Below are 24,093 nucleotides of genomic sequence, written 5' to 3' on the forward strand. Positions count from 1 at the left end.
CTCTGCAGGGTGGTTCTCCTAATAAATTGTTTCATTTTTGGCAGAAATCTTTGTTACAGGTTAACCAATAATACATAATGCACACAGATCCTTCAAAACCAGGATTAATTCAGTAAAATATAATTAACTGGCTTGGGATATAATTGAAAGATATGGTTTCATTGAAAGTGGAAGTAGTTTGTTAAAGCACAGTATATAGTTTAAGAATGGAAAAAACTAGTTGAAAAATCTATCAATAGTGAGGAAAGGCAGCAATTATAGACAAATGAATAACAGGGGCTCCTTTAAATAGACCAAGGATAGGAGATCTGTTGCGTTTCAAAAGTGTCTGCAGCTGTAATGCTATCCAGCCTACAGAGTTGAACTAGAAGGACTGTTGAGAGTTACAGTTCCTCAATTTCTGAAAGCCTATAAGCAAATAAGCCTATAAGCCTATATGCAAAACATACAGCTACCTATGAATTTTGGAGCTTTTACTGGGCCCACTTAAGTGTATGGGTGTAGCAAAAAAAAATAGAACCCATCATTTATTTTCATTTTTCATCACTGTTCTTGTTATAAGACAAATTCCCAAATTGTGCACAAGAAAAAATAAATTCAGTTCAACCATCCCCTTAGCAGAAGACCTCTGAAGTGGAGATATCTTAAATGACTGGGCTATAATATAAAATTGTCTATGGGAAACATTTGCTTTCTTCTAATCTACAAATACATCCAAGTCTTATGTCTTATTCTTTCACAAGGTATATTCTTCAGTTCAAGAGTGTGCTCTGTTAATTATAATTCAAAGAATAATTACTTTATCTTAAGTTAATTGATTTAAGTTTTCTGCTTTATAATAAGCAGCTGACATATATAACCAAATCTCATTAAAAAGCAAGGAAGGTTATCTCTACCTGCTGTGCAATTAAATGCAAAAATGGGTATTCTAATTGACAGGCCATTTTCCAGATAGACTTTTTCCCAGCACCTTTAAAATAATCAATTGGTAATGGAGGACATTTTCTTACTTGTGAGAGATGATTGTGGGAGGCAGCTGTTTGTGATCACCAGCCAGGATACACTTCCTAACCTTCAGCAGTGGAATCCAACAGCTTGCTTCAAGAGCTTGAGCACATTCATCAATCACCACAAGATCAAAGTGGTTCTCGGGAAGAAGCTTCAGCGGACCATCAGAAGAAGCACCTAATTAAAAACAAGATTAAAAACTACACTGAGTCTTTCAGCACTGCAAAAATGGGAAAGGACTAGTTGTCTTAAAGAGTGTGTCTTCTGATTCCTTGGTGCTTTCTGAGCGTGGTTGTTTACCTGCACATGTTTCATACCTGATTAGGTAATATTATCTAAACAGGTAATGAAACATTGGCAACCAAACAACAAAGCTCGGAGAGCACCAAGGACTCCATAATTCAATCCTTGGATGGATGGATGGATGGATGGATGGATGGATGGATGGATGGACACACACATACTGTATTTTTCAGAGTATAAGTCTCACTCTTTTCCCCCCTAAAAGAGGGCAAGTCTTATACACTGAATGTACCCCACCCACCCACCGGCCCCTACCCTTTGGCCTCTGCCTCCCAGCAATTTACCTCCTTGCAGCAAACGGGGAAAATGATCGGGAGGCCCATGCTGAAACTGAAACTTGCTGTTTGCTGCATGAGGCAAATTGCTGGGAAGCAGAGGGAGATTTTTTTTTCTTGTGCTAATCAGGCTGTTTGCTATAAGGAGGTAAGTCAATAACTATAAATGCCTATAGAGTGTTCAAATGATTATACTTTTTTTAAAAAAAGATTGCTTTAGTTCTAGACAACTTAACAAAATGAAGAAGCTTTTTAAAATAAATGCTTCATCTGAAGAGGTCCAGTGCTATTGTATCTTCTTTTAAATAGCAAAGAATAACTATACTTCCAGAAAGCCAGATCAATTTTAACAGCAGCTGTACAAGTCTAGTCTGAAATGTAACACCACAAACAGTGTATATCGTCTGTACTGTTTGCTGTTTGTTGCAAGGAGGCAAATTGCTGGGAGGAAGAGGCAGATTTCCCCTCCCCCCTTGTTTTCCTCCCCAAAAGCTAGTTGCGTCTTATACTTTGGAGTGTATTATATTCCGAAAAATATGGTACATATTTTCATATTCCTCCTGCATTGGATTGTGTCATTATTGCCATTCTTCAAGTTGTATGATCTTCAATTACATGCAAGTGAAGTTTCCAATGATATCGTCAATTTTCTTTTGTACCAGAACATTCTACTGAATAATAGTAGACATAACTAAGTTAGAATAGATGCATTACCTCCTTGAAATCAACAGATTTCAAAAAGCTAAGCAGGGTTGGGTTTGGTTAACAGCTGGATAAGAAACCACCAGCAAATCCCAGAGCTGCAGACCTAGTTTAGGAAGTCATAAAAATAGCAGAAGATAGCTATGGCAGATTGTTGCCAGAAAACAACACAGATATGGTCATACCAGTTGCACCCTCCTTGTAAAATTCTACCTTTTTATTCACAACTGTTTATTTGCAATAAGAAATATGTCAGAAGGGGCAGAAGTAAGAGCTGGCAGATTTACGTGTGAAATGAAAAGAAATTGATTTGCAAATCTATAATGAAAGAGCTGCCGAGTTTATATCTATGGAAGGACTTAGAGCTGCAGGGTGCCCATAATCTTTACCTATTCTGCAGACCCAATGGCAGGCCAATCTACATGAATCTTCCATCTCCATAATAGGAAAACAGACACCAATGGGAATCCCACGAGGAGGATTTGAGTGCAACCGCATCCACCTGCTCTTTTTCTCACCAACTAACATCCAAAAATATATTGTTTTTGTGTAGTTTTCTTGGCAATGATATGGAAGCAGCCTGCCCATTAAGCTGGCTGACAACAATGCCACCAATGAAGTTGCCTAACAATAAAATCTCCATGAATCATAGGGCCAAATGGCCATGTAATAGCTAAAAACATAATTTACAAGCAGGGAAATGAAGTATTGGAAATAACATATTTATTCTTAGACTTTTGCTTCCTCCTAGACTGGCAATCACAATCCAGCTTCAGAAAGGGAGGCTAAAAATGATTTCCACTTATGGAGCACATAGAAAAGGACAAAAATGAAGACTTTGAATAAAATAAAAATTATAGTTCTCAAAATAATAGATTGAATGAGGCAATGGCAAGCTAGTGGAAAAATAGCAGGGATGAGATACAAATGTCAAGGCAAGTCTGGGACTGATCAAGCCTTGGTTATAGAGGTGCCCCATCTTGTTTCTTCTCTTAGCCTAACTAGCTAGGCTGGGATGAAGCAAGAACGTGTGAATGAGTGCAGCGTTTAGGGCAGAAAGTAAACAGTAAAAGCTGCAAATCTGCATTTGTGTCTAGGTGTCTAATGAGTTTTTGGATGAAAGACAAGTAATACTTGAGATGTCATAACATTCTCTATACAGCCCTGAGGGGTTGTACACACATAATAGTTTGAAAAGTAAGAAAAATATTTAAAGAACAATCAGTTATATGGGTCTGAATTTTGAGTTGTATGTAAAATTACACCGGTCCTGGTTTATTCCAATTTAACCATTCTGGGAAAATCCTAGTGTATTGAACTCAGTTAATTAAAAGCCAGTTCTGTTCCTTGGGTAAAAGCAATTAAGTTTGCCTGCTGAGCATAGCAATAAAGTGACAAGATTGGGTTGCACCAAATAACCTTTCAGAAGAGAGAAGGCAACAATGATTTCTACCTTTAGTTATAAAAAACTGGGTAATTGCTGCAAGGGGAACATGCTTCTAAAAAAAGATGGGGGGAGGGAGAGAGTGGAGTAAGAATCGACTGCAGAGAAATTGATGATTCAACACTGTAAATCTTCATTCTTGTCTTACATGTATGCCACTGATTTCAAACCAATTCATTTGCAGAAAATATGTAACTGTACATAACATGAACACATATGCAGAATTTATGCTTATAAAGGAACAAAAAGATGATTGTAGAGACACACACAGACATATACATACATACACACGCATGCATGAACAAATGGAAAGGTGCTGAGTACACTATTCCCAATTGCCTTTTAACAAATAAAACATTTTTTGCATTTTGCCTCTAAAACCACAATGTTTGAAGTTTTGCTTCTGACAACCAGTGCAAACCAGGTTTCTTTGAAAAAGGCTAAAGGGGAAAAGGATTCCTATGCTTGCTGTAATAGCCCCACATTTTCAGAAAACATGTTATTATTTCAAAATCTTGATGGTGGACCTAGTTATTAGACCAAGCACCTCAAAACCACCTAGATCAAGGCAACTACCAACAAGTTCTTAAAGTTATTTCAACAGTGATTGGGAGAAAAGATTATTCTCAAGTCATTTGAATGGCTATTCCACACAAAATGGTGGACATGGGTGGAGACTTGTCACTTGAGAATTCCCTTTCCTGGGCTGGCTGTGATGGTGTGGACAATGCACGTTGATATTTACCACACTAATTGCAAAGTTGGTGTTTGCCTCTGTAAAGGTGAATACCACTTTGTATGAAGTACCTTGTCCCTCTGCAAATGAATATGGTCCTTTTTTAAGGACATCACTTAGGGTAGGATGAAGAGAATAAGACTGAACAATCTCATCATCAGGTCTTGGCACCTTTCCAGGAGAAGTAAATGAAATTGACAAAGGAGTGAGCATGATTTTATGCCTTCTATAGATTGTAGACTAAAGTATTTCTTTTAAATAACATCCAGAGCTTGCCCAGAATTCTTTGGTATGAGAAATTTCAGAGCAGAAGGGGAATATAATTTTTAGTAAGAAATTGGAACTGATATTGTGTTAATAAATCAACTTTGTAGAATAGACATTTTAATGTGTATTCTTTACACAAAATTATCTGCAAGGTTTCCTGAAAATTATCCTTATGGGATCGGAAACAGTTCCCCAAACATAAATAATTGCAGTCTGGTTGAGTCCTCTCCAAGAAGCTGTGCACATGAGTATGCACTTGGAAACAGGAATAAATTCCCTCCTTTGCTGGTTCAAGGGCTTAATTATTCCTATAAATAATGCATAAATTCCTTTCCTTCATTAAATGGAACAAGAAAATGGCAAGCAATGCGTTGTAAAATGTGAACAGCGGAAATTGTCTGCTGTTCAAATTCACATAGTATTGGTTAGTGATCAAATCATCTAATCACAGAATAAAATTTGATCAAAACGAAAAAGATAAATTGGGCAGCAAGGCTGGAATCTAGTGGTTAAGACTTCAGGTTAGAAAGCAGGAGACCATGTGTTCAAGTCTCATCTTAGCCATGAAAGCCAGCTGGGTAACTTTAAGCCAGTCACACACTCTCTCTCTCAGCCCAACCCACCTCACAGGCTTGTTGTTGCAGAAAAAATAGAAGGAGGAAGATGCCTTGAACTACTGGTAAAAATAATAAAGAAAGATACAAACAAACAAATAAATAATACAGTTCACTGTTTATGTTTATAGATTTGATCACTAACCAATACTATGTGTTCAAAGATATACTATGCAGTTTGGAGTTCCAATTTAAGTAGAATACAGTTACAAATGGAACAGTTAGATGAATAATAATTAATCATTTGATTAAACCTTATAGGCAAATCTAGAAAAATTCTTCTAACCTGTGTTTGTAGCAAGAATAACGTGAGCTTTTTGCAAAGTTTCAGACATAGCCATTTCTTCTCGTTCCTTCAGTTCCTTTCTCAGTATCTTAATTTCATTAAAAAAATGTTTTCTCTCTCCTTTGTCTTGGGTCTTCCTTGTTTTCATCTGCATAAGAGAGACAATGATCTCAGCTCAGCACATATTTAGTAGTCAAGATAATTGTAAAACAGCAGCAGGATTTCTCTGATAAAATGCTATTAGAACATCACAAATGCTTTTTGGGTGGATCTTCTCCAATCTGACCCCATCAACTGTCTGGGGACAATGGGAGTTGTAGTTTAGTATGAACATATGGCCACTGAAGCGGTTGATAACAGTGCTCATTAAATTCTTGATATTTTTAAATGTATACCTGCTTTTCTGCTTATATAAATATTCAAAGCAGCTTACAGTAATAAAAACCACTACTGTATAATTAATTTTGCATAGTAAAAATCAAAATGAAAACCAGTATCATTGAAAGCAATTAATAATTAAAAGTCAAAACTGAAAGAGGGGATTATTTGCCATTTCCCTAAATAAAGGAAGAACAGGAGACAAATATTGGAGCAGTGCTTCACAATCTCAGCAGAGATTTAAAATGTGTGACCTTTCCTAGGCCACACGATATTGAGTTGAAATCCACACATCTTAACGTTGCTGGAATTAAAAACATTCAGATAGCCCTCACTTAACAACCCAGAATTAAGACTGGAGTCTTGGTGATTGAGCAAAGCAGACATTAAAGGAGAAACCCACCTGGGTCCTTCACTCAGTAATAGTGATCCCAGCCCTCCTGTTGCGGTCATTAAATGATCTTTCAGGCGAAGCAAATAGAGTCCCTCACAATGCCTGTGAAGGGTTTTTGGGCTGCATGCTTGCTTGTCTCAAGCAGGCACAAAGCTGGTCATTCTTCTTTCCCTGCCTTAGGGAAGCTTTCGGCAGACAGGGAGAGAGGGATTCTGGGGTCCATGTGTGACTGAATTTCAGTTGCCAAAGTTCAAGCAGGCATGGATCGGCAAGAAGCTCTTTCATCCAGCTTCCAGAGAGTGAGAGGGAGTGCTTTTGGTAGTCGGCAGTAGTTTTCAACCTTTCCTGCCGGCTTCCCCATCAACTCTCCAGGGAGGCTAGCAGGAAAGATGGCAAGTGGCAATCACATGAGGGAATGCTTAAAAAATGATTGCTAAGCACCCAGATAGTGATCATATCACCATGGCAGGGATGTGGTATTTTGCGGTAGTTGGAAACGCTTTACTTTTTGTAATTCTGACCTATCATTAAGCGTCTGGTCATTAAGCAAGGACTACCTGTACTGCAGTGGAATAAACATTTTAAAGGCCCATTCCTGAAAACAGAACACTTGTGGCAGTACTGCGGGAGCTCCTTCAAAAGAGCCTCTTTTGCCACGTGGGAAAGTTCATCATGGTATCGACAGTCTCAAATAGTCAAAAGCATGATAATATAGGGGCGTGTGCACAAGCAGTTTTTCAAAATTTCACATCTTAAATTATGTCCAGTAGGCAACTGGCAACCAGTATAGATTTTTCCCCCTACACAGTGATCCTATATTTTTTCTGAACATTTTAAGGATGGGTCAAAGCAAAAAGGGTTGGAGGGGAAAAAAATCAGTTTCCAGAGGCAAGGTGAAAAGTGAAAGGGATAATTTTTAGAATACAAAGGAGTTGTTATTTAAAGAGAAGTCGCCAAAGTGCTAGTAATTTGCTCCACTTCTTTTTAGTTTAAAGTGATCTTCTGGTTTCTTACAAAAGTGCACAAATGAAACTTGCAAGGTATCATCACTACCAGGAGAACTAAGGGAGGACTGGAGATCACTGTCCTTGTTCTCCAATGAGAACTCTTAAAGTTTCTGTGCATAAATTATAAATCCCTTATGCTCCTCTGAATAATTAATTTTGGCCCAATCAAGAAAAGTAGTGAAAATGACTTTGGGGATCCTAGGAATGGTGAGTGTGATGCAAAGGCAGCTGACTTTCCATTTAGTGCGAGCCAATCAATCCTTGACTTATACCTTTCATCCTTCATCCTTACAATTTCTCTAGGGACGTAGTACAGCTAGAATATATTGCATGCCTCTACAGAAGTTTGCAGCTGAGCTATCCTTGGTGAAGAGATTACTCTCAAAATTCCCCAAACCTCATCTTTTATTAAAATCAATTTTCTAGCCCTGAAAAGGACAAAGCAAACAATAAAAATAACATTAAACTTCACAGAAAATCTTAAGTTGAACTGTATTAAAAAGTGCCACTGAAAACACTCAGTGCTGAGCACAGCAGAATTTAAAAGATAACAAAAGATAACAAATAAGCAAGCCACTTAACATTTTCTCCTTTCAACCCTCACATAAATGCCTCTCTTTTCTGCCTGCCTGGCAGGTAGTCCTCGACTTATGATTGTACATTTAACAACCATTTGAAGTCACGATGGTACTGAAAAAAGTGATTAACCATTCCTCACACTTATGACAGTCGCAGTGTCCCCCTGATCATGTGATCAAAATTCCAACAAGCAAAGTCAATGGGAAAAGCTGAATTTGCTTAACAGCATAATTTGCATAACAACCACAGTGATTGCCTCAAAGGTGCTTTTTCAAGAGGCAATTGGACTTTCTGGTTAAAAACTAAACAAACACAGAAAGTACTCAGGAGAGAAGGGAAGAGAAAAACTGAGTGAGGAATCTCAATTTGATCTTAACAGTGCTAGGAAACTTGGGAAAAAGAAAATGGAAAGAAAAGACTGAATCCTAAAGAATCCTGAATATTCTACAGAGTACAGATAGTCCTCAACCTACGACCACAATTGAGCCCAAAATTTTATGTTGCTAAGTGAAAAATTTATTAAGTGAATTTGTCCCATTTTACAACTTTTCTTGCCACATTTGTTAAATAAATCACTGCAGTTGCTAAATTAGTAACATGGTTGTTAAGTGAATCTGGGTTTCTCCACTGACTTTGCTTGTCAGGTTACAAAATGACTTCTGAACATTGCAACCATCATTGCAACCATCATAAATATGAGTCAGTTGTCAAGCACTGGAATGCTGCAACGGTCATAAATATAAAAATGGTTGTAAGTTATGATTTTCAGTGCCGTTGTAGCTTTGAATGGTCATTAAATGAACTGTTGTAAGTCGAGGACCATCTGTATAATGTTACGTCAGAGTCAGATACAAAGCTATAGATGTTTTTAATTTTAGCCATTCAACCCAACATTGCTTAGATACCTACTGAGTTTTGGTTCAATTTCAAGAAGACACGTATTCAATCATTTTTGCACAGCACTGTACTCATTCCAAGAATACAATGTCACCAAGAACACTATAGATTTATAGTGTATAGATTTATATCCACAATTTATTCTGCAGATTATTTCAAAGAACGGCTGTAAAAATGTAATACAAAACTTACGAATGCTTGATCAATATCCTTCCTGATATCAGCTACAATCTGGGCATTATCTCCACGCGACAGGACAGCATCCAGTGAATGGTGCTGTACGGATTCCAGGAGACGAGCTGGGCGACCCAGACGCAGGATCCGCACCTTATGATCAGAGAGCCTTTCCACTAAGTTATCGACTGCAATGTTAGAGGGAGCGCAACAGAGAACCTAGGAAGAAAAAATATCTCTTTAAACAGTATTAATTTGCTTCACAGAAATAGCTACTGTCTTACACAGATTCATATCTATAGTTTACAGAAACGCTATAAGCATCAATGTCAAAACGAAAAAGAGGTTGTTTTATAAGTGCCAGGAAAATAAATTATTCTCAAATAAATTCTGGATCAGGATATGACCTGGATTTTGAAGGTCTTTATTATATGCCAGACCTCTGAGCTAAAAGGAACAGTACAAATTCAAAGGATTTGAAACCAGGATCAAGGACAAAAGTTACTTTGAGATACTAGTCCCAGCCAAATTAACTTCTAACCTGCCAAAGATCTTTCAGCTTTGTCGTTTTCTTTTATATGCCTGTAATGGTACCCTTTAATTCCAAAGGTTTATTTCTATATCTCACTGAACCTCAGAAGATCCAGGAGCTCCTCTGAGCAGAAACAGTTGTACTTCAATCAAGAACGTATAGAGAGAGATTAGTAGGGAAAACAAAGGTTTTCTAGAAACACAGGTAGCCTGGATGAATTAGTAAAAACTTCCAAGGTTTTTCCCTAGCTTCTAAGTGGAAATAAGAATATTATTCATCGCAAAGAACCCAAATATAAGATTAACATGGTGATTCTTAAAAACTTGCATTCATAGAATAAAATGATGTATCTTTCTCCTGAGATTTTGACTGGAGAATCAGACCTTGTATTACTCCCTTATCCAATCTTTGATACTGCCAAATGGCCATTCTCTAGAATCCTCCAAGGTTTATATTATATCCAAATTTCCATACTCATGACCTAATGTTTTTCTAAACGTATTTATTCTGAGGACAAATGTATAGATTTTAAAATACCACTGCACCCACCCAAAATTATTTGTTTCTGTGTTAAAGTTTGATTTTATACTAATAATATACTACATTCTATTATTTCTTTTCCTAGTAGTGTAATATCTTAGATATGGGAGAGGGAATTACTTTACTCAGGTTATTTACCCAGAGGTCCATTTTATTATGAACAATTAAAACTTTATTTAACAATAACATTTTGTGAACAGAGAGCATTGGGAATTGTAGTTTAACACACACAAAACTCTTCCTCTGAGCATAACAATATTACCATACTGTAGTTTATTTTTCTATAAGTGCTATCAATTATTATTTGTTTTATACTTACAGTTCAATTACTTTTCCTTTATTTTCTCTCTTTGTAAAATTATTCCTCCCCTCTCCCCTCAGCCCAAAACCTTTTGGACACTTTGTTAAAAAATAGCTCAGTTAACTTTTTACTTAAATTATATTAGCACATCAACCTACTGTTCTATTACATACCTCCCTTTTAAAGTGAAGCATCAAGCATCCTCATATTTTTATACAGTAACAAATACATCATTATTGCACATAGCATTCTTTCAAACATTCACATACAATTCTACACAAATTTACCTACAAACATTTCATCAGTTCCAACAGTGTTTCCCCCCAAACATTAGAGCAACTAGTAATGGACAATACAATTAAGTACTGACTACATCCAAATATGAGGCATCTGGCCAGCAGTTCATGGCCCCAAAGCCCATTTCTGTCTCTCTTTGTCTCTCTCACACACACCTACTCTGCAAATGTTATACATATGCCATTTCTTGAACATGCCTTCAGAAATCGTGCGCATTCCATCACGAGATTTTTAAGAAGAGACTACTCTGCAAATGTTATACATATGCCATTTCTTGAACATGCCTTCAGAAATCATGCGCATTCCATCACGAGATTTTTAAGAAGAGACTAGACGGTCACTTATCTGAAATGGTATAGGTCAGGTGTATCAAACTCACAACAACATGTTGTCGTCATGTGACATACTGCAACTCCCCCCCCTTTCGCTAAAATGAGTGGGCGTGACCAGCGTGTGATGCATCTGGCCTGTCGGCTGCGAGTTTTGACAGCTGGACTAGAAGACCTCCAAGGTTCCTTCCAGCTCTATTCTATTCTAATACTCTGAGAAAAGCATGATTACCATCTGTATGTATTGTGACCGTGTATGTATTATGACCGTTTCCAATTCACCTGCCATACTGGACTTAAAACACTGAGAAGATGCTATAAGCATGAAAGAGGCTGCAGGTCTATTAAGAACTGTAGGCACTACCCCTCACTCAGCCAGCTACCTCCCACCTCCTCCTTTAACAAAAGCTGAAATGTGCATCATTTTGAATGGCAAGGTTCACCTTCCATTCTTGCCCAGAATAGAATGGCCTCAGAGACCTACGTTTCTGGGCTAAATCACTCTGACCTGGAAATAGGCATCTCCTCAGAAAATGTAGTCATTCACTCACTTTCAAGCCTTGCTCCACAGCTTGGAGTATTATCTCCACCACAGTTGTCGTCTTGCCAGTTCCAGGTGGTCCATGGATGATAGCAAGTTCCTTCTGTGCCAGTGAAAAGCAAACAGCCTCCTTCTGAGAGGCATCCAGGGATTCATTGTAGAACTTCAAAAGCTCTGTAAGTGGCAGGAACATTTGTTCAGATCTCAGTCTCACCAAGAACATTTGCGAGAAAGGAGGTACAACACAAATAAGAAGAGGCTGTTTTTGGACATTGACCAGATTCTCAGCAAAGGAAGCATCCTGATAATTACTAAGAACAATTCTAAGCTCCCACTGAGGCCTGGCATCTCTCAAGAAAGTTTCTGTTTTACTGCAAATATTTTCAGCCTTTGAAAGAATAACAGAAGATTAATGAGCTTTAACAGCCCGTTGCCTTAACTGTTCCACCATACAGAATACATTCTTAATAGGAAATTCCTTGAAAAAACGCAGACACCTTTCTTTCCTAAAAGTACAAATGTTTTAAACAATATGCTGAGCCAAAACCTTAATTATAGCTTTGAACACTAATGTGTAATTAGATGAGCAGCAGAGTTTCATAGAACAACTGCTAACAATTCATTAGACAGTGACATGCGAAGAGCAAGACGCACTACCTTGAAATGGCCAACAGACAATGGTGGCTGCTGGAAGGATGCAAGGAAAATACTCTTTGGTCAGTTGGAAAATGCTTCCCTCACCCCCCCTCTTGGGAGGGGGGCGGTCCCAGCTAGGACAATAGAGCTAACAAGGATGACTATTAATTTCTGCCTTATTTTCCTGAAAACTCATGTTTTGAGTGCTGTGCAAACTTTAAAATAACTACATAAATGTCTATATCTTTATTTCTTAATTCAGGACCACCCTTTTTTCTTGATGATAGTTGCAGGGGAGGGAGTGGAACTGTCAATTAACATCCTGTGTAACATTTCATTTCTGCCTCTAGTATGCAGCCCCAGCTGGAATGGGGAAAGGGAACTTTCAGAAGACCCTCACTTCTGTAAAAATGTTACATGTTATTTTTTCTTTTGGTGTATCTCAGGAATTGATATTATGCCAATGTTGATATTATTGTTCCCATTATCATTATTATACCATTATTATTATTACTGTCCAACTCCTCCTCTTCATCCCACCAACTTTTCAATTGCAAAGATGAGGAGGCTTTTAGCTTGTTTGATGCCAGTATTGCAGGAAGAAGCAGCAGAACATTTATTCACCAAAATCCGGAGGAAATCAACTAAAATATAAACAGTAATTTTATATATATGGGGAGCAGTTGGTAAGTAGGAGTTGTTGTCATCGTTAGTTTGGCAAATGCTCTTGGAACAGGCATTTTTCACTTCAGACTGGCAAAAGACACTAAATGGGCAATTTAATTCCTCTCTAGCTATAGGAGATGGCCCATCAAAAGGGGCAGTAGTGCCACTTTGTTGGATCAGGATGCCAAAAGGTTTTGCATTCTGAACGGCAAGAAAAGAATTATCTCTCCAAATTTGCTACTGCTAAGAATTGGAATGGCTCTTCTGCAAGAAGTAGAGAGGTGCTAGCCTTACAGTTTTACCATAAAGCTGTTTCTCAGGCAGATTTTATTAAAATAATGCAAATATCAAGTTTGTTTAAAAACACAAAAAGCAAATTACAGATGTTTGTAAAATCATAGTAACAGCAAGTCTTGTAATGATTGGTAAAGAATATGTTAGAAAGTTATCATCATCTTATATTTCCAACTATTTTTTATAGATTATCCAAGCCAGGGGTCCCTAACTCCCTGTCTATGGACTGGTTCCAGTTTGAGGCTCATTAGGGACTGGGCTGCAGAAATGGCGGGCAAGCGCACAAAATGATCCCTTCCCCCACCACTGCTGCCAGTTGGCAGAATGGGAAAGGTTGGGGACTGCTCAGCCAAGCAACATGTCATTTAAAGCTTTTTGGCTATGTTTTATAATATTTTTATTGTTAAAAATGTCACATGCACAATCAAAATTTCTTTTAATGCCTAAAAATAAGAACGTAAAGTAAATCCTCTTTCCACATATAAAACCAACCTTTAAAAATTGTTGTAAATACTTGAACACCTTAAACTTTCAATTATTTTAACATGAGCTGTAGGGACTTTTCTTTTAAAAAAAACATACTTTTAGTGCATTTTCCATTTACCATACTTATGTTCTGTTTCTTGCTGATGAATAAGGCAATATTGCAGCCCTTAGCAAAACAGTACAAACGAAAGATTCCAGCTCTTGTAACAGCATGAATGAGTTCTGGTTTGTTAGTCATGACTAAGCTACACCTTCAAAAGCCAAAAGTCCTATACATCACGAATGCTAAAAAAGCTTTTGGCTCCATTTGGCATTTTATACTGCATTCTAAGTTATTCACAAGATCAGATTCATTTATCAGCTGACAAATGCAGAATGAGGGAAAGCATGTCAGGCAAGCTGATAAGGTGTCTATTTGCCAAGGTGCATAAATAATCACTAAAGCAAATTATAATGCATCGGGTATTTTTCTGCAGAACAGATTCAAGAACAGGACAGTGCATCTATGATGCACATGAGTTATATGAGATAGTTTTAGTTAAAAAGGCAGAAGCTTTTTAACCACATTAAGTTACCTCAAAGATTAATTCATAGAACAAATTCCGCATTCCTTCACAGCAATGATTTTTGCCCCAGTATTTAGACTTCTTATTTTTCACAATTCACTAAAGGTATAAGCAGTTTATAAACTGCCAATTTTATGTTCTCTCAAGGAAAGACTGCAAGTGTTAGGGAAAACAGAAAAAGAGGCAGTAGTTACTGTCAACCTCAAAGTATATCATAATTTATGGCAAGTTGGTTTGGGCTTTTTCTGCGCCCCTTCTTTTGGATTTTATTATTTGAATGCTAGTAATTACTAGTATTTAACGAAGTGGACCTGCTTTTTGCTATGGGGCTGAAATTCAGTTACTCCTGAGTAACAGCAAGTCCACCTGCACGCAATTAGCAAAAAACAATAATGCTGAAGAAAGTAACATTCCCTCTTCGGGAGGGGAACTTCCCCGCCGCACTGAAAGCGGCGGTGGTGAGACCCCTCCTAAAGAAGCCATCTCTGGATCCAGCTGTTCTTAATAACTATCGCCCAGTCTCCAACCTTCCCTTCCTTGGGAAGGTTGTTGAGAAGGTGGTGGCCTTCCAGCTCCAACGGTCCTTGGAGGAAGCAAACTATCTCGACCCCTTCCAGTCAGGCTTCAGACCCGGTTACAGCACAGAAACCGCTTTGGTCGCATTGACCGATGATCTCTGGAGAGCCAGAGATGGAGGACATTCCTCCATCCTGGTCCTCCTTGACCTCTCAGCGGCTTTCGATACCATTGACCATGGTATCCTTCTGCGACGACTGCGGGAGGTGGGAGTGGGAGGCACCGTGTTGCGGTGGTTCTCCTCCTACCTCTCGGACAGGTCGCAGTCGGTGTTAGTGGGGGGGCAGAGATCGTCCCCTAGGCCCCTAACATATGGGGTGCCTCAGGGCTCGGTCTTATCCCCCCTACTATTCAACATCTACATGAAACCGCTGGGAGAGATCATCCGCAGGCACGGGATCAGATACCATCAATATGCGGACGATACCCAGTTGTATCTGTCCGCCCCGTGCCAACTCAATGAAGCGGCAGACGTGATGAACCGAGGCCTTGAGGCCGTTATGGACTGGATGAGGGTTAACAAGCTTGTGCTCAACCCAGAAAAGACCGAGTGGCTGTTGTGCTTCCCTCCCAAAGATTCGATCAATATTCCATCACTCAGGCTGGGGGGTCAAATTCTATACCCCTCAGAGAGGGTTCGCAACTTGGGAGTCCTCCTGGATCCACAGCTATCGTTTGACCACCACCTGACGGCTGTGACCAGGGGGGCATTCGCCCAGGTTCGCCTGGTGCGCCAGTTGCGACCCTACCTGAATCGGGAGGCTCTCACAACAGTCACTCGGGCCCTTGTGACCTCTAGGCTGGAATACTGCAATGTGCTCTACATGGGGCTGCCCTTGAAGAGCATCCGGCGACTTCAGCTAGTGCAGAATGCGGCCGCGCGAGCGATTGTGGGTGCACCTCGGTTCACCCACATAACACCTATCCTCCGCGAGCTGCGCTGGCTACCTGTCGATCTCCGGATGCGCTTCAAGGTGCTATTAGTCACCCATAAAGCCCTGCATGGTAGTGGATCTGGATACTTGAGAGACCGCCTTCTGCCAATTACCTCCCTGCGACCAATTAGATCTCATAGATTGGGCCTCCTCCGTATTCCATCGGCCAGCCAGTGCCGGCTGGCAACTACAAGGAGGAGGGCCTTCTCAGTAGTAGCCCCGACCCTTTGGAACGAGCTCCCCGTGGAGATTCGTACCCTCTCCACCGTCCAGGCCTTCCGCACAGCCCTTAAGAACTGGCTAGCCCGTCAGGCCTGGGGACAAGGATAGCCGCCCCTCCCGAATGATGAATGTATGTTGCTTATTACTTTTATTATATTTGTCTACGTCATTGTTTGTATTCCCCCTCCCTGATTTTATGTGAGCCGCCCTGAGTCCCCTCAGGGAAAAGGGCGGCCTACAAATGTTAATAAACATCTAAACAAACATATACATGTATTTGTGTGTAAGCTTCAGGAAATGGTCTTCAGGCAGTTTCAAACAGCAAAATTTGCTGTTCCTTTTATGAGCCATCCCTTCTAGAAATGTAGGAACTACTGTACAGGACCAAAGGGCTGCTCACTCCAGCATCTCCTCCTACTATGGTGACATAATGGCAAGGCTAAAACAGGGCAGGAGTACAACACCATGCTCTTGTTTCTGTTTCCCAGTTAACACAATCAAAGCATCACATTTTTAATCTTTTCCTTAATACATCAGGATAGAGCAATTCCCAAAACTTAACTGGAATTATTTAAAACATAGAAGAAAAACCACTCAACCACTAAAAGTAGTCCAGGAGCACCAGCAAGTATTTGATTGCTTACACAAGCCTTTACCAGAGATAAAAACTCACGTAAGATTGATCTGATATTCTAGTTGGTTGGAATTCAGTGTGATCAAATGATTATAGGAAATGATGAAGGGAAAAGGGGCATTCTGGATTCACCTGCTGCCCTTGAGTCTTAAAGGCAGCACTCACTCACTTCTCCTCTGATAGTTGATCATAAGGATAGGTGGGATAAAAAGACATCTCCGTACAAAAGAGAATCTGACAAGAATAAAGATGAGCAGCACAAAAATTATTAGAATTTGTCTGGCTTTACAGGGATGCCTAAGTCTGTTTTTTTCTGCAGAAGCGGCACATTTTGGGAAAAGTGACAATAGCACTGTTATGGCTGTGCTGCTCATAGAAAAATGCTGACCTCTGGTGGTTACCAACTGTCTTTATATATGATTCCCAAATTCTAGGTTTCTCTATGGTGAGCTTTTTGGGTACTTATTTTTAATGTAGGTGTTTCTAAAAGTATTCTCTCTTCTATTCAGAATAGAATAACCCATTTTATTATATGCTTTTTCTGACATATCAATTGGCCTTTATTTCTATTGGTTGCCGTGTGTGTACGACTATGATCTTTTCCTCATAGACGGGCTTGCACATTTATTTATTTATTACGACTTATCTAGCCATCTATAATTTTTGAGGTCGTTTTAAATTGTTTCACTCAAGTTAAGGGGGGAAAAAATCTCTACAGATTTCAGTATAAGTATATTATTATGCTTGCTAACAGTAAGAATTGTGTTTACTCCTGGAATAATTGGGTTCTTGATAAATGGAAACAAAAAAATAAAGAGTCAGTTTATGAAATGTTGAACGTTATCTGCACAGGATCTATAAAGACAAATGGACAGTACGGAGCATGAGTACTGGATGCACATAATCTGGGGTTTGGATTATGAGTATGAGAGAGGTGATAATAAGCAAAATTAGAAAATGTGGTTTGATTTTATACCACAGGGGAAGGGACATACACGAGCAGATCAGATTTTTGTTCTTCAGAATTAATTGAGAAATATACAAATGTTTAAAAGCAAGTTTAGACACTTGATTTAAAGAAAGTAAATTATAAATAAATTCAAATTATGGAATACTTTTTGTGAATATGGGATTGAAGATTTGCTGGATGCAATAAAAGCAGTGTACTGTATATACTGAGATTAAGGCATAGATGAAAATAAATGAAATGCTTCAGGAACAATACAACACTAAACAGGAGCAAAGCCTGACGTAACTATGTTCAACTAGGAAAATGCAGGAAACAATTACAAGTTACATCTAAATGGTGAAAAACAAAACAAATGGACAAATTTCTGTTCCTTGCTAGAATGTTTACTAAAAGTGGAAAACTAGAGGGAGAATTGTCAAGATATGCATTATCCCACACTGTCTAAGCCTCAACAATCACCCTGCGTTCATGTGTTATGCCTTAGTAGGATGTCAGAATCTGGTCAACAACTATTGTTTTGATAAATGAATACACATTTGTACTTGTGCTGTAAAGATCTATAAAGACAATACAGAAAAAATACTTGCCCAGATATAAATGCTTACCCTATATGAAATAAATATTTATGTTTGCTTAATATATGCCAGGTCAGTGCAAAATGGCACTGAACAAAGAAAATGAGGTTCATTTGTATCTTTTCTTCAAAAGAAATCACAAAGGGCAAGAGAGGAAGGCTTTTTAGGGACACCAGTTGTAGGTTAAATCATGCATACTAAATAACTTTATTTCCATAGATTTTTCGCCATTCATTAAAGAAAAAAGCAGAAAAAGTTCTTACTTGTATCACTGGCATCTCTAGGTTCAGAAGAACACAACAGCACATCAATAAGATCAGATGCTGGACCAGACCCATAGTGATTAAGTGTATTTAAAGCCCTTCCAAAGAGAAGAAAATAAAAGGACCTTTAATTTATTTTATTGCATCTTATAGACAACTCCTTCTGAGCTTAGGAAATATTATCAAACAATAATATCTTAAATAATTACAAATGTTATGTGATCAGCTTGAAATGACATATCGTAGTCTCGGAACCATACTAAAACTTCCCAGGAACTTAGTATTATTAGTCTTGTAAGGTTAAATTAGCTTCTCTTTCACTAACTCCTTCATTCAGGGCTAAAAAAACTTCCAACCACATGCCAACTTAACCCAACAGGCACATGCCATCTGGAGCCTACTTGTTTCATCGTTTTCACAAGTGAAAGGCTCAGATTATGAGCATATGTTGCCAACATATGCACTACAAAGTGTATGACAAAAATGCAGCAGCCAATAAACCAGTGAACAAAAAATAGAGAAACATTTATGCATCTTTGAGTTTCAGGACCTAGGAAGATCATCCAAAATCTTGGTACAATGGAGCAAATGGACTGGTATCTCCCAGCTATACCTCGCATAACTATTTTCCTTACTCTTTTCAAGCATTTCCCTTACTTCTTTTCAGCATTCTGGTTATTAAATAATTTGATATTCTTTGTTTAAGACATAAAAGTTTCATAATCATTCTTTACCTTTTGAGTCTGTTGTATGTAACATCATTGGCAAGTTTCAACAGACGGTACGAATTCTCCTGATCTAAACTCACAAGGTTACTTTGAGGCTCATCAACTGCAATAGTTATTGAATTGGAGGCTATTCGGGTTACAATTCCTGTGCAGATCTGATTATTTTGTCCAGCTGCTTCATAAAGTCCCACTATGTCACCTGCAGCAGATAAATGACGACAAAGAATAAAATCAGAAGACAGAAAAGGTACCTCACATAAAAGCAAAGGCATTACAAAGAAATCACAAATATATGAAGCTCATCATTCCTCCAGCAACAAACAGGAATAAATCAACAGTAAAGACAAAGAGAGATGAAGCATCTAAGATACATCATTGTGGTAAACAATACATTGATTCTCATTCAATCATTGATCAGACAACTCAGGCAAGACCTAAAACTAAAATGGGAGAAGATTATAATGCCAATAAGAGAAAATTTAGCAGGCATAATAAATTTAATACAAAATATAGAGAAATGTCAAAGCAAATGTCTAATAAAGTTTATATAGGTAGCCAATTATATGATTCTAGCATACAGAATACAACTAAGAAATCTAAGATGGAAAAAAAGATATTTTAAATAACAAGATAAATTTGGCAAATTTACAAGATCAGAGTACTGCAAAAGAAATAATCTTAAGGGTCAGAGATTTTAGAGAAACTGCTGAGAATCTTGATATAATTGATACTTAGTGATAAAACTTAATGAATTGTTTCCTGATCTAAAACCTATGGATAAGAGTATTGACTTTGAAAATAGAGTGTTTGCTTCATGAAGATACAAAGACCGTGAGAGACATTGTATCAACATTTCTCACTGCACACATAAAAGACAAACTTATCTGAAAGAAATATGAGATACAAGAAATAAACTGAGAAGGAAATAGTGATGTTATTTCAAGATATCATCAGGATAAGTTATAGAAAAGAAAACAGTTCCAAGAAACAAAATAAGGAATAAGTGAAGGATCCCCTTCAAATTAATTATTTAAAACATTCAAATTTTTTCCTTTTTGAGTTTTAAATATTGCTATTCTTCAAAAAATAGGAAGTTTGGATATAAAAATAAATCCTTATTTTTCCTTTTTTGCTGTAATTTTGTATTTTATCTTTGAAATTATATAGGTGTATATGTATATGCATTTGCATATGTATATATAGAGAAAGAGAGAGAGATATGGGGAGGTGGGGAGCTAAGGCAAGATCCTTAATAGGATATACGGTTGACAGACACAGTAGGGGAGGTGGCAGACAATGGAAAATCCCAATGACTGGAATGGGCTGGACTAAAAGATAGCACTGAGAAACTGATCATAGCAGCAGAAGAACAAGTACTAAACGCCAGATCCACAGAAGCCCACTAAAAAGGACCAGTGCTAACAGGCTATGTAAAGAGGCCTCACAGATAGTCCAAGATAAAGTGGCAGGGTGTAAGATGTAGGCAGGAATGGCATAACCGAGTAGCTTGCATTGTGTATAGTAACAGCTGTACAGAATATGGGCTAGATCCTCATAAACCTAAATGGGAGATCCCAAAACCTTTTGTTCCCACAAAAGGTTGTGGAGAATAAAAAAGCTTAAGATCCTAGGGGACTCCTAGATCCAGATGGACAGGCACTCTCAACCGTTGCAACTTGAAGATGGGCTTTTGGAAGCTGAAGGCCACCCATCTTCAAGTTACCAAGGTCAAGAAACACTGATATAAATTATTTGAAAAATAAATTAATATTAGCAAGAAAATACTTGTGAGTGACCAAGAAAGTTTCCTTGAATGTGGAAGTTTAAGAATTCTAATCAAAAGTACTAGAATTAATAAATATTTCAAATATTTAAATACATCTGTAATAATGCTATACGAAACATATATAAAGAAAGACATTAACAATGATTATTTTACAAAAATATTTTCTGGGTGTACAAATAAATCAAGCACAAGATGGCAAATTAAATGAAATCAATTTGAATTTTATAGTAAAAAAATACAAAAGGAGGTTTAGTTTTATAAGGGGAAATGGGACAACTAAATATTAACACTTGCCTCGATATACGCTAATCTAGGACAAATGCATTTCCTTTAGAAAGTAACTCAACATTTTAAAAAATTGGTATAAAGAACTTGATTATTAGGAAGAAATTATAACTGCAGGCTTTTAGGGAAAATGGATACACAAAAATGTAAAGACAAAATTCATTGCATAAATGGCTTCCAAAAATTGTGCAGGCTAAAAAATTACTTAATACATAGGAATTATGAATCCCCAATCAAATAGATTTAGATATTACTGAAACAGATTATCTTAATCAAAAAATAATTAGTTATTGGCTTCTAAATTCTAAGTCATATTCAACAAGCTGAAATGTAGCAATGTAGCTGAAATTGTAGGTTAGACCATGCACTGGTGATCCTAAAGTTGAAATGAGATAACACACCTTACTGTTGGCATTTCAATTTTATCTCAACCCTTAATCCAGCAACAAAACAAAACCCCAGGTATTAAAACATTATTTATAGAAAGTTATACAAATCAAACACCTATTGCAAAAAATGTATTTAACTTTAACCCATTTATCTGGGGGCAACTCAAGGCAGCACTCATCTCTATTGCTTCTATCTTCTATTTTCCACATAACAACAGTGTGAGGTTGGTCAGACTGAGAGGAAATAATTGGCCCAAAGTCATCCAGTGATTTTCATGCCTAAGGGAGAGGTAGTTTAATGTATAATATTAAAAGTTTATATGTTGCAGAAATAGCACAGTGAATCATTTGACAGAATCCAGAGAGAGTATGAAGCATGTGTTTTATAAAGGATATTAAAGTCTTCTGTTAATTCACAGGACATGTGGAAATTGTAATAATGTGTAAGATTACAACATTTTGATGCTAAACTGTGCAGTGCCAATCAAAATGCAATAGTTATGAAGATAAGATTTTAAAATGACTGAATTGTACAGAAAAATGAGCAAGTATAATACTCTAAATTTGCTTGACTATCCTTTTGCTACCTTTCATGTTCCAATGTAACATAGCAGATAAGATTTTTCCATAGCCCTCATGCAGACTGAAAGTAGGTCAGGTCTGATGGATTCATCAATTATGCATCAAGAGAATCCAGGCATTCTTAAGAAAATAAAACCCCTTCTAGTTGGTTACTGAAATAAACTATATGTAAAATAATAATAATTTATTAAACATCACAAGACACAAAGGAGGCAAAACTCTCAGTCATACCAAGTGATATTGCTACCCATGTGAGGAGAATCCACTAAAATTAACCTATATTCCTTTTAACTCTTTCCAAGGTTTCTCACTTTAATTTCCAGTGGGCACTAAAATTCCTGCACAGAGCTCAGAAGCGCTCCAATGCAATGGCAAAATCCACAGGCTCCAGAACACATTTTGCCATTGGGAGCTCTTTATCCATGGTCAAAACTTGAATACACAAGAGAACTCTTTGGCTAAACAAAGCTTAAAAGATGATGCAATCTCCCTTTTTTTAAATTCAAAAAAATAAAAGCAAAAGGAGCATTGAAAGCCCCAGCATTGAAACCCACAGCTTTAGGGGGCAGTTCAGAATCAGTTACTTTAGGCTGTCAGACTAGCATCATCCAGAAAAATGAAAAGCTTTCCAGAAAACCCTGGAATGATGCTAGACGCCTTTCTTGGCAGGTACCATAAATATTCTGAAACACTGATACAGACATTATACCTCTATATAAATATAAGAAATGTAAGAAACATACACATTCTTATATGCCATTCCCATTTAGGTTAAAAAAAACACAACTGTATCCACTTTGTTTACCAGTGAGAATACATTCTGTTCTGGAAAGTAATTGAGCTGTCAATGAAACTGATTAGCTCAATTGTTTAAATATAAGCTGTGGGGCATCTTTCATCATAACAATTTTAATGTAAGCTGTCATGATTCAATGAATCTATTCTCCTTTAAGCCATAAGAAATGCCCTGTGTAAGTTCACACAACATTACCCTCCACATGTATCTGATTTATTCACAACAAGAAAAATGCAATTGTGCATTACTGAACCCAATGTTGGAGTTTCTCCCCCTAGCAACTCTGAATCTAACTGAGTATGTTTCTTTAGCACCTAGTTTCAGTTTAGAAAACTTGCCCCTCAATAACAGCCTGTCTTGAACTGATTTTGCTTTTCAGCAAAAGATGTGCTTTTCAAAACCCCTGAAACTCTTTTCAAAGCACATCTTTGTCTAATTCTGCACACATCCTATTTCTAAACAGCATTTTAAAAAGACAAAAGTTATCTTCCTGATTACTTCTATCATACACAGTACAAAAGGTATCCAATGTTCCCTCTAATTTTTTTTCAGTGTGAGCGGAAAAGTATAGTGTTTGAGCGGCACATTTTCATGCCTGAGCACCTGAATTTTTTTCACAGATGTCACCTAAGACAACAAAATCAGTATTATTTGAAACTCAAAGTTATGTTTATTCAAGGTACCCGCTTAATTAAAAGTGTTATATAATATCAGTATCACTTAACAACGGTCCTGCTTAGCAACCAAAATGTTGGCTCAGAAACTCTGGCATTGAAGTGTGCAAGTCTTAAAGCTGTCAAGTTACAAGACCCTTGCACCCCTAACCCTTTAGGAAAAAAAACCCAGGGGTCTTCAAACCTGACAGCTTTAAGCCTTGTGGACTTCAACTCCCAGAATTTCTCCTCCAGTCATGTTGCAGCAATGTTATCTGCGTGGATCTGCTCCATCTTCGGTTTTTTTCACAGGGAGCAGGGCTGCCGCTGAAGATGCCAATGAGCCCCGCCCCCACTAGAACATGCATTTGTTTAGCATGACATAGAATAGTCTTTCAACCAGAAGTATGGATTAAAAGAGAGACTGATAAATATTAAAAAAAATAA

General features: G+C 37.7%; 1 protein-coding gene across 1 annotated transcript in view; it reads right to left on the reverse strand.

Annotated features, from left to right (window-relative positions):
* The window catches only part of IGHMBP2 (immunoglobulin mu DNA binding protein 2), a 68,622-nt gene that overhangs the window by 37,053 nt on the left and 7,476 nt on the right, over window positions 1-24,093 (reverse strand). Inside the window, exons 3-8 of the mRNA XM_014065481.2 lie at window positions 19,162-19,354; window positions 18,428-18,525; window positions 11,615-11,778; window positions 9,083-9,283; window positions 5,636-5,783; window positions 1,011-1,185 (exon numbers count right to left, since the gene is read on the reverse strand). Coding sequence (XP_013920956.2) covers window positions 1,011-1,185; window positions 5,636-5,783; window positions 9,083-9,283; window positions 11,615-11,778; window positions 18,428-18,525; window positions 19,162-19,354 — 979 coding nt within the window. The remainder of the gene's footprint in view (window positions 1-1,010; window positions 1,186-5,635; window positions 5,784-9,082; window positions 9,284-11,614; window positions 11,779-18,427; window positions 18,526-19,161; window positions 19,355-24,093) is intronic.

This window comes from Thamnophis sirtalis, unplaced genomic scaffold, assembly GCF_051295495.1.
Source record: "Thamnophis sirtalis isolate CommonGarterSnake01/CBP01778 unplaced genomic scaffold, rThaSir2_p1.2 scaffold_1, whole genome shotgun sequence".
NCBI lineage: Eukaryota > Metazoa > Chordata > Lepidosauria > Squamata > Natricidae > Thamnophis > Thamnophis sirtalis.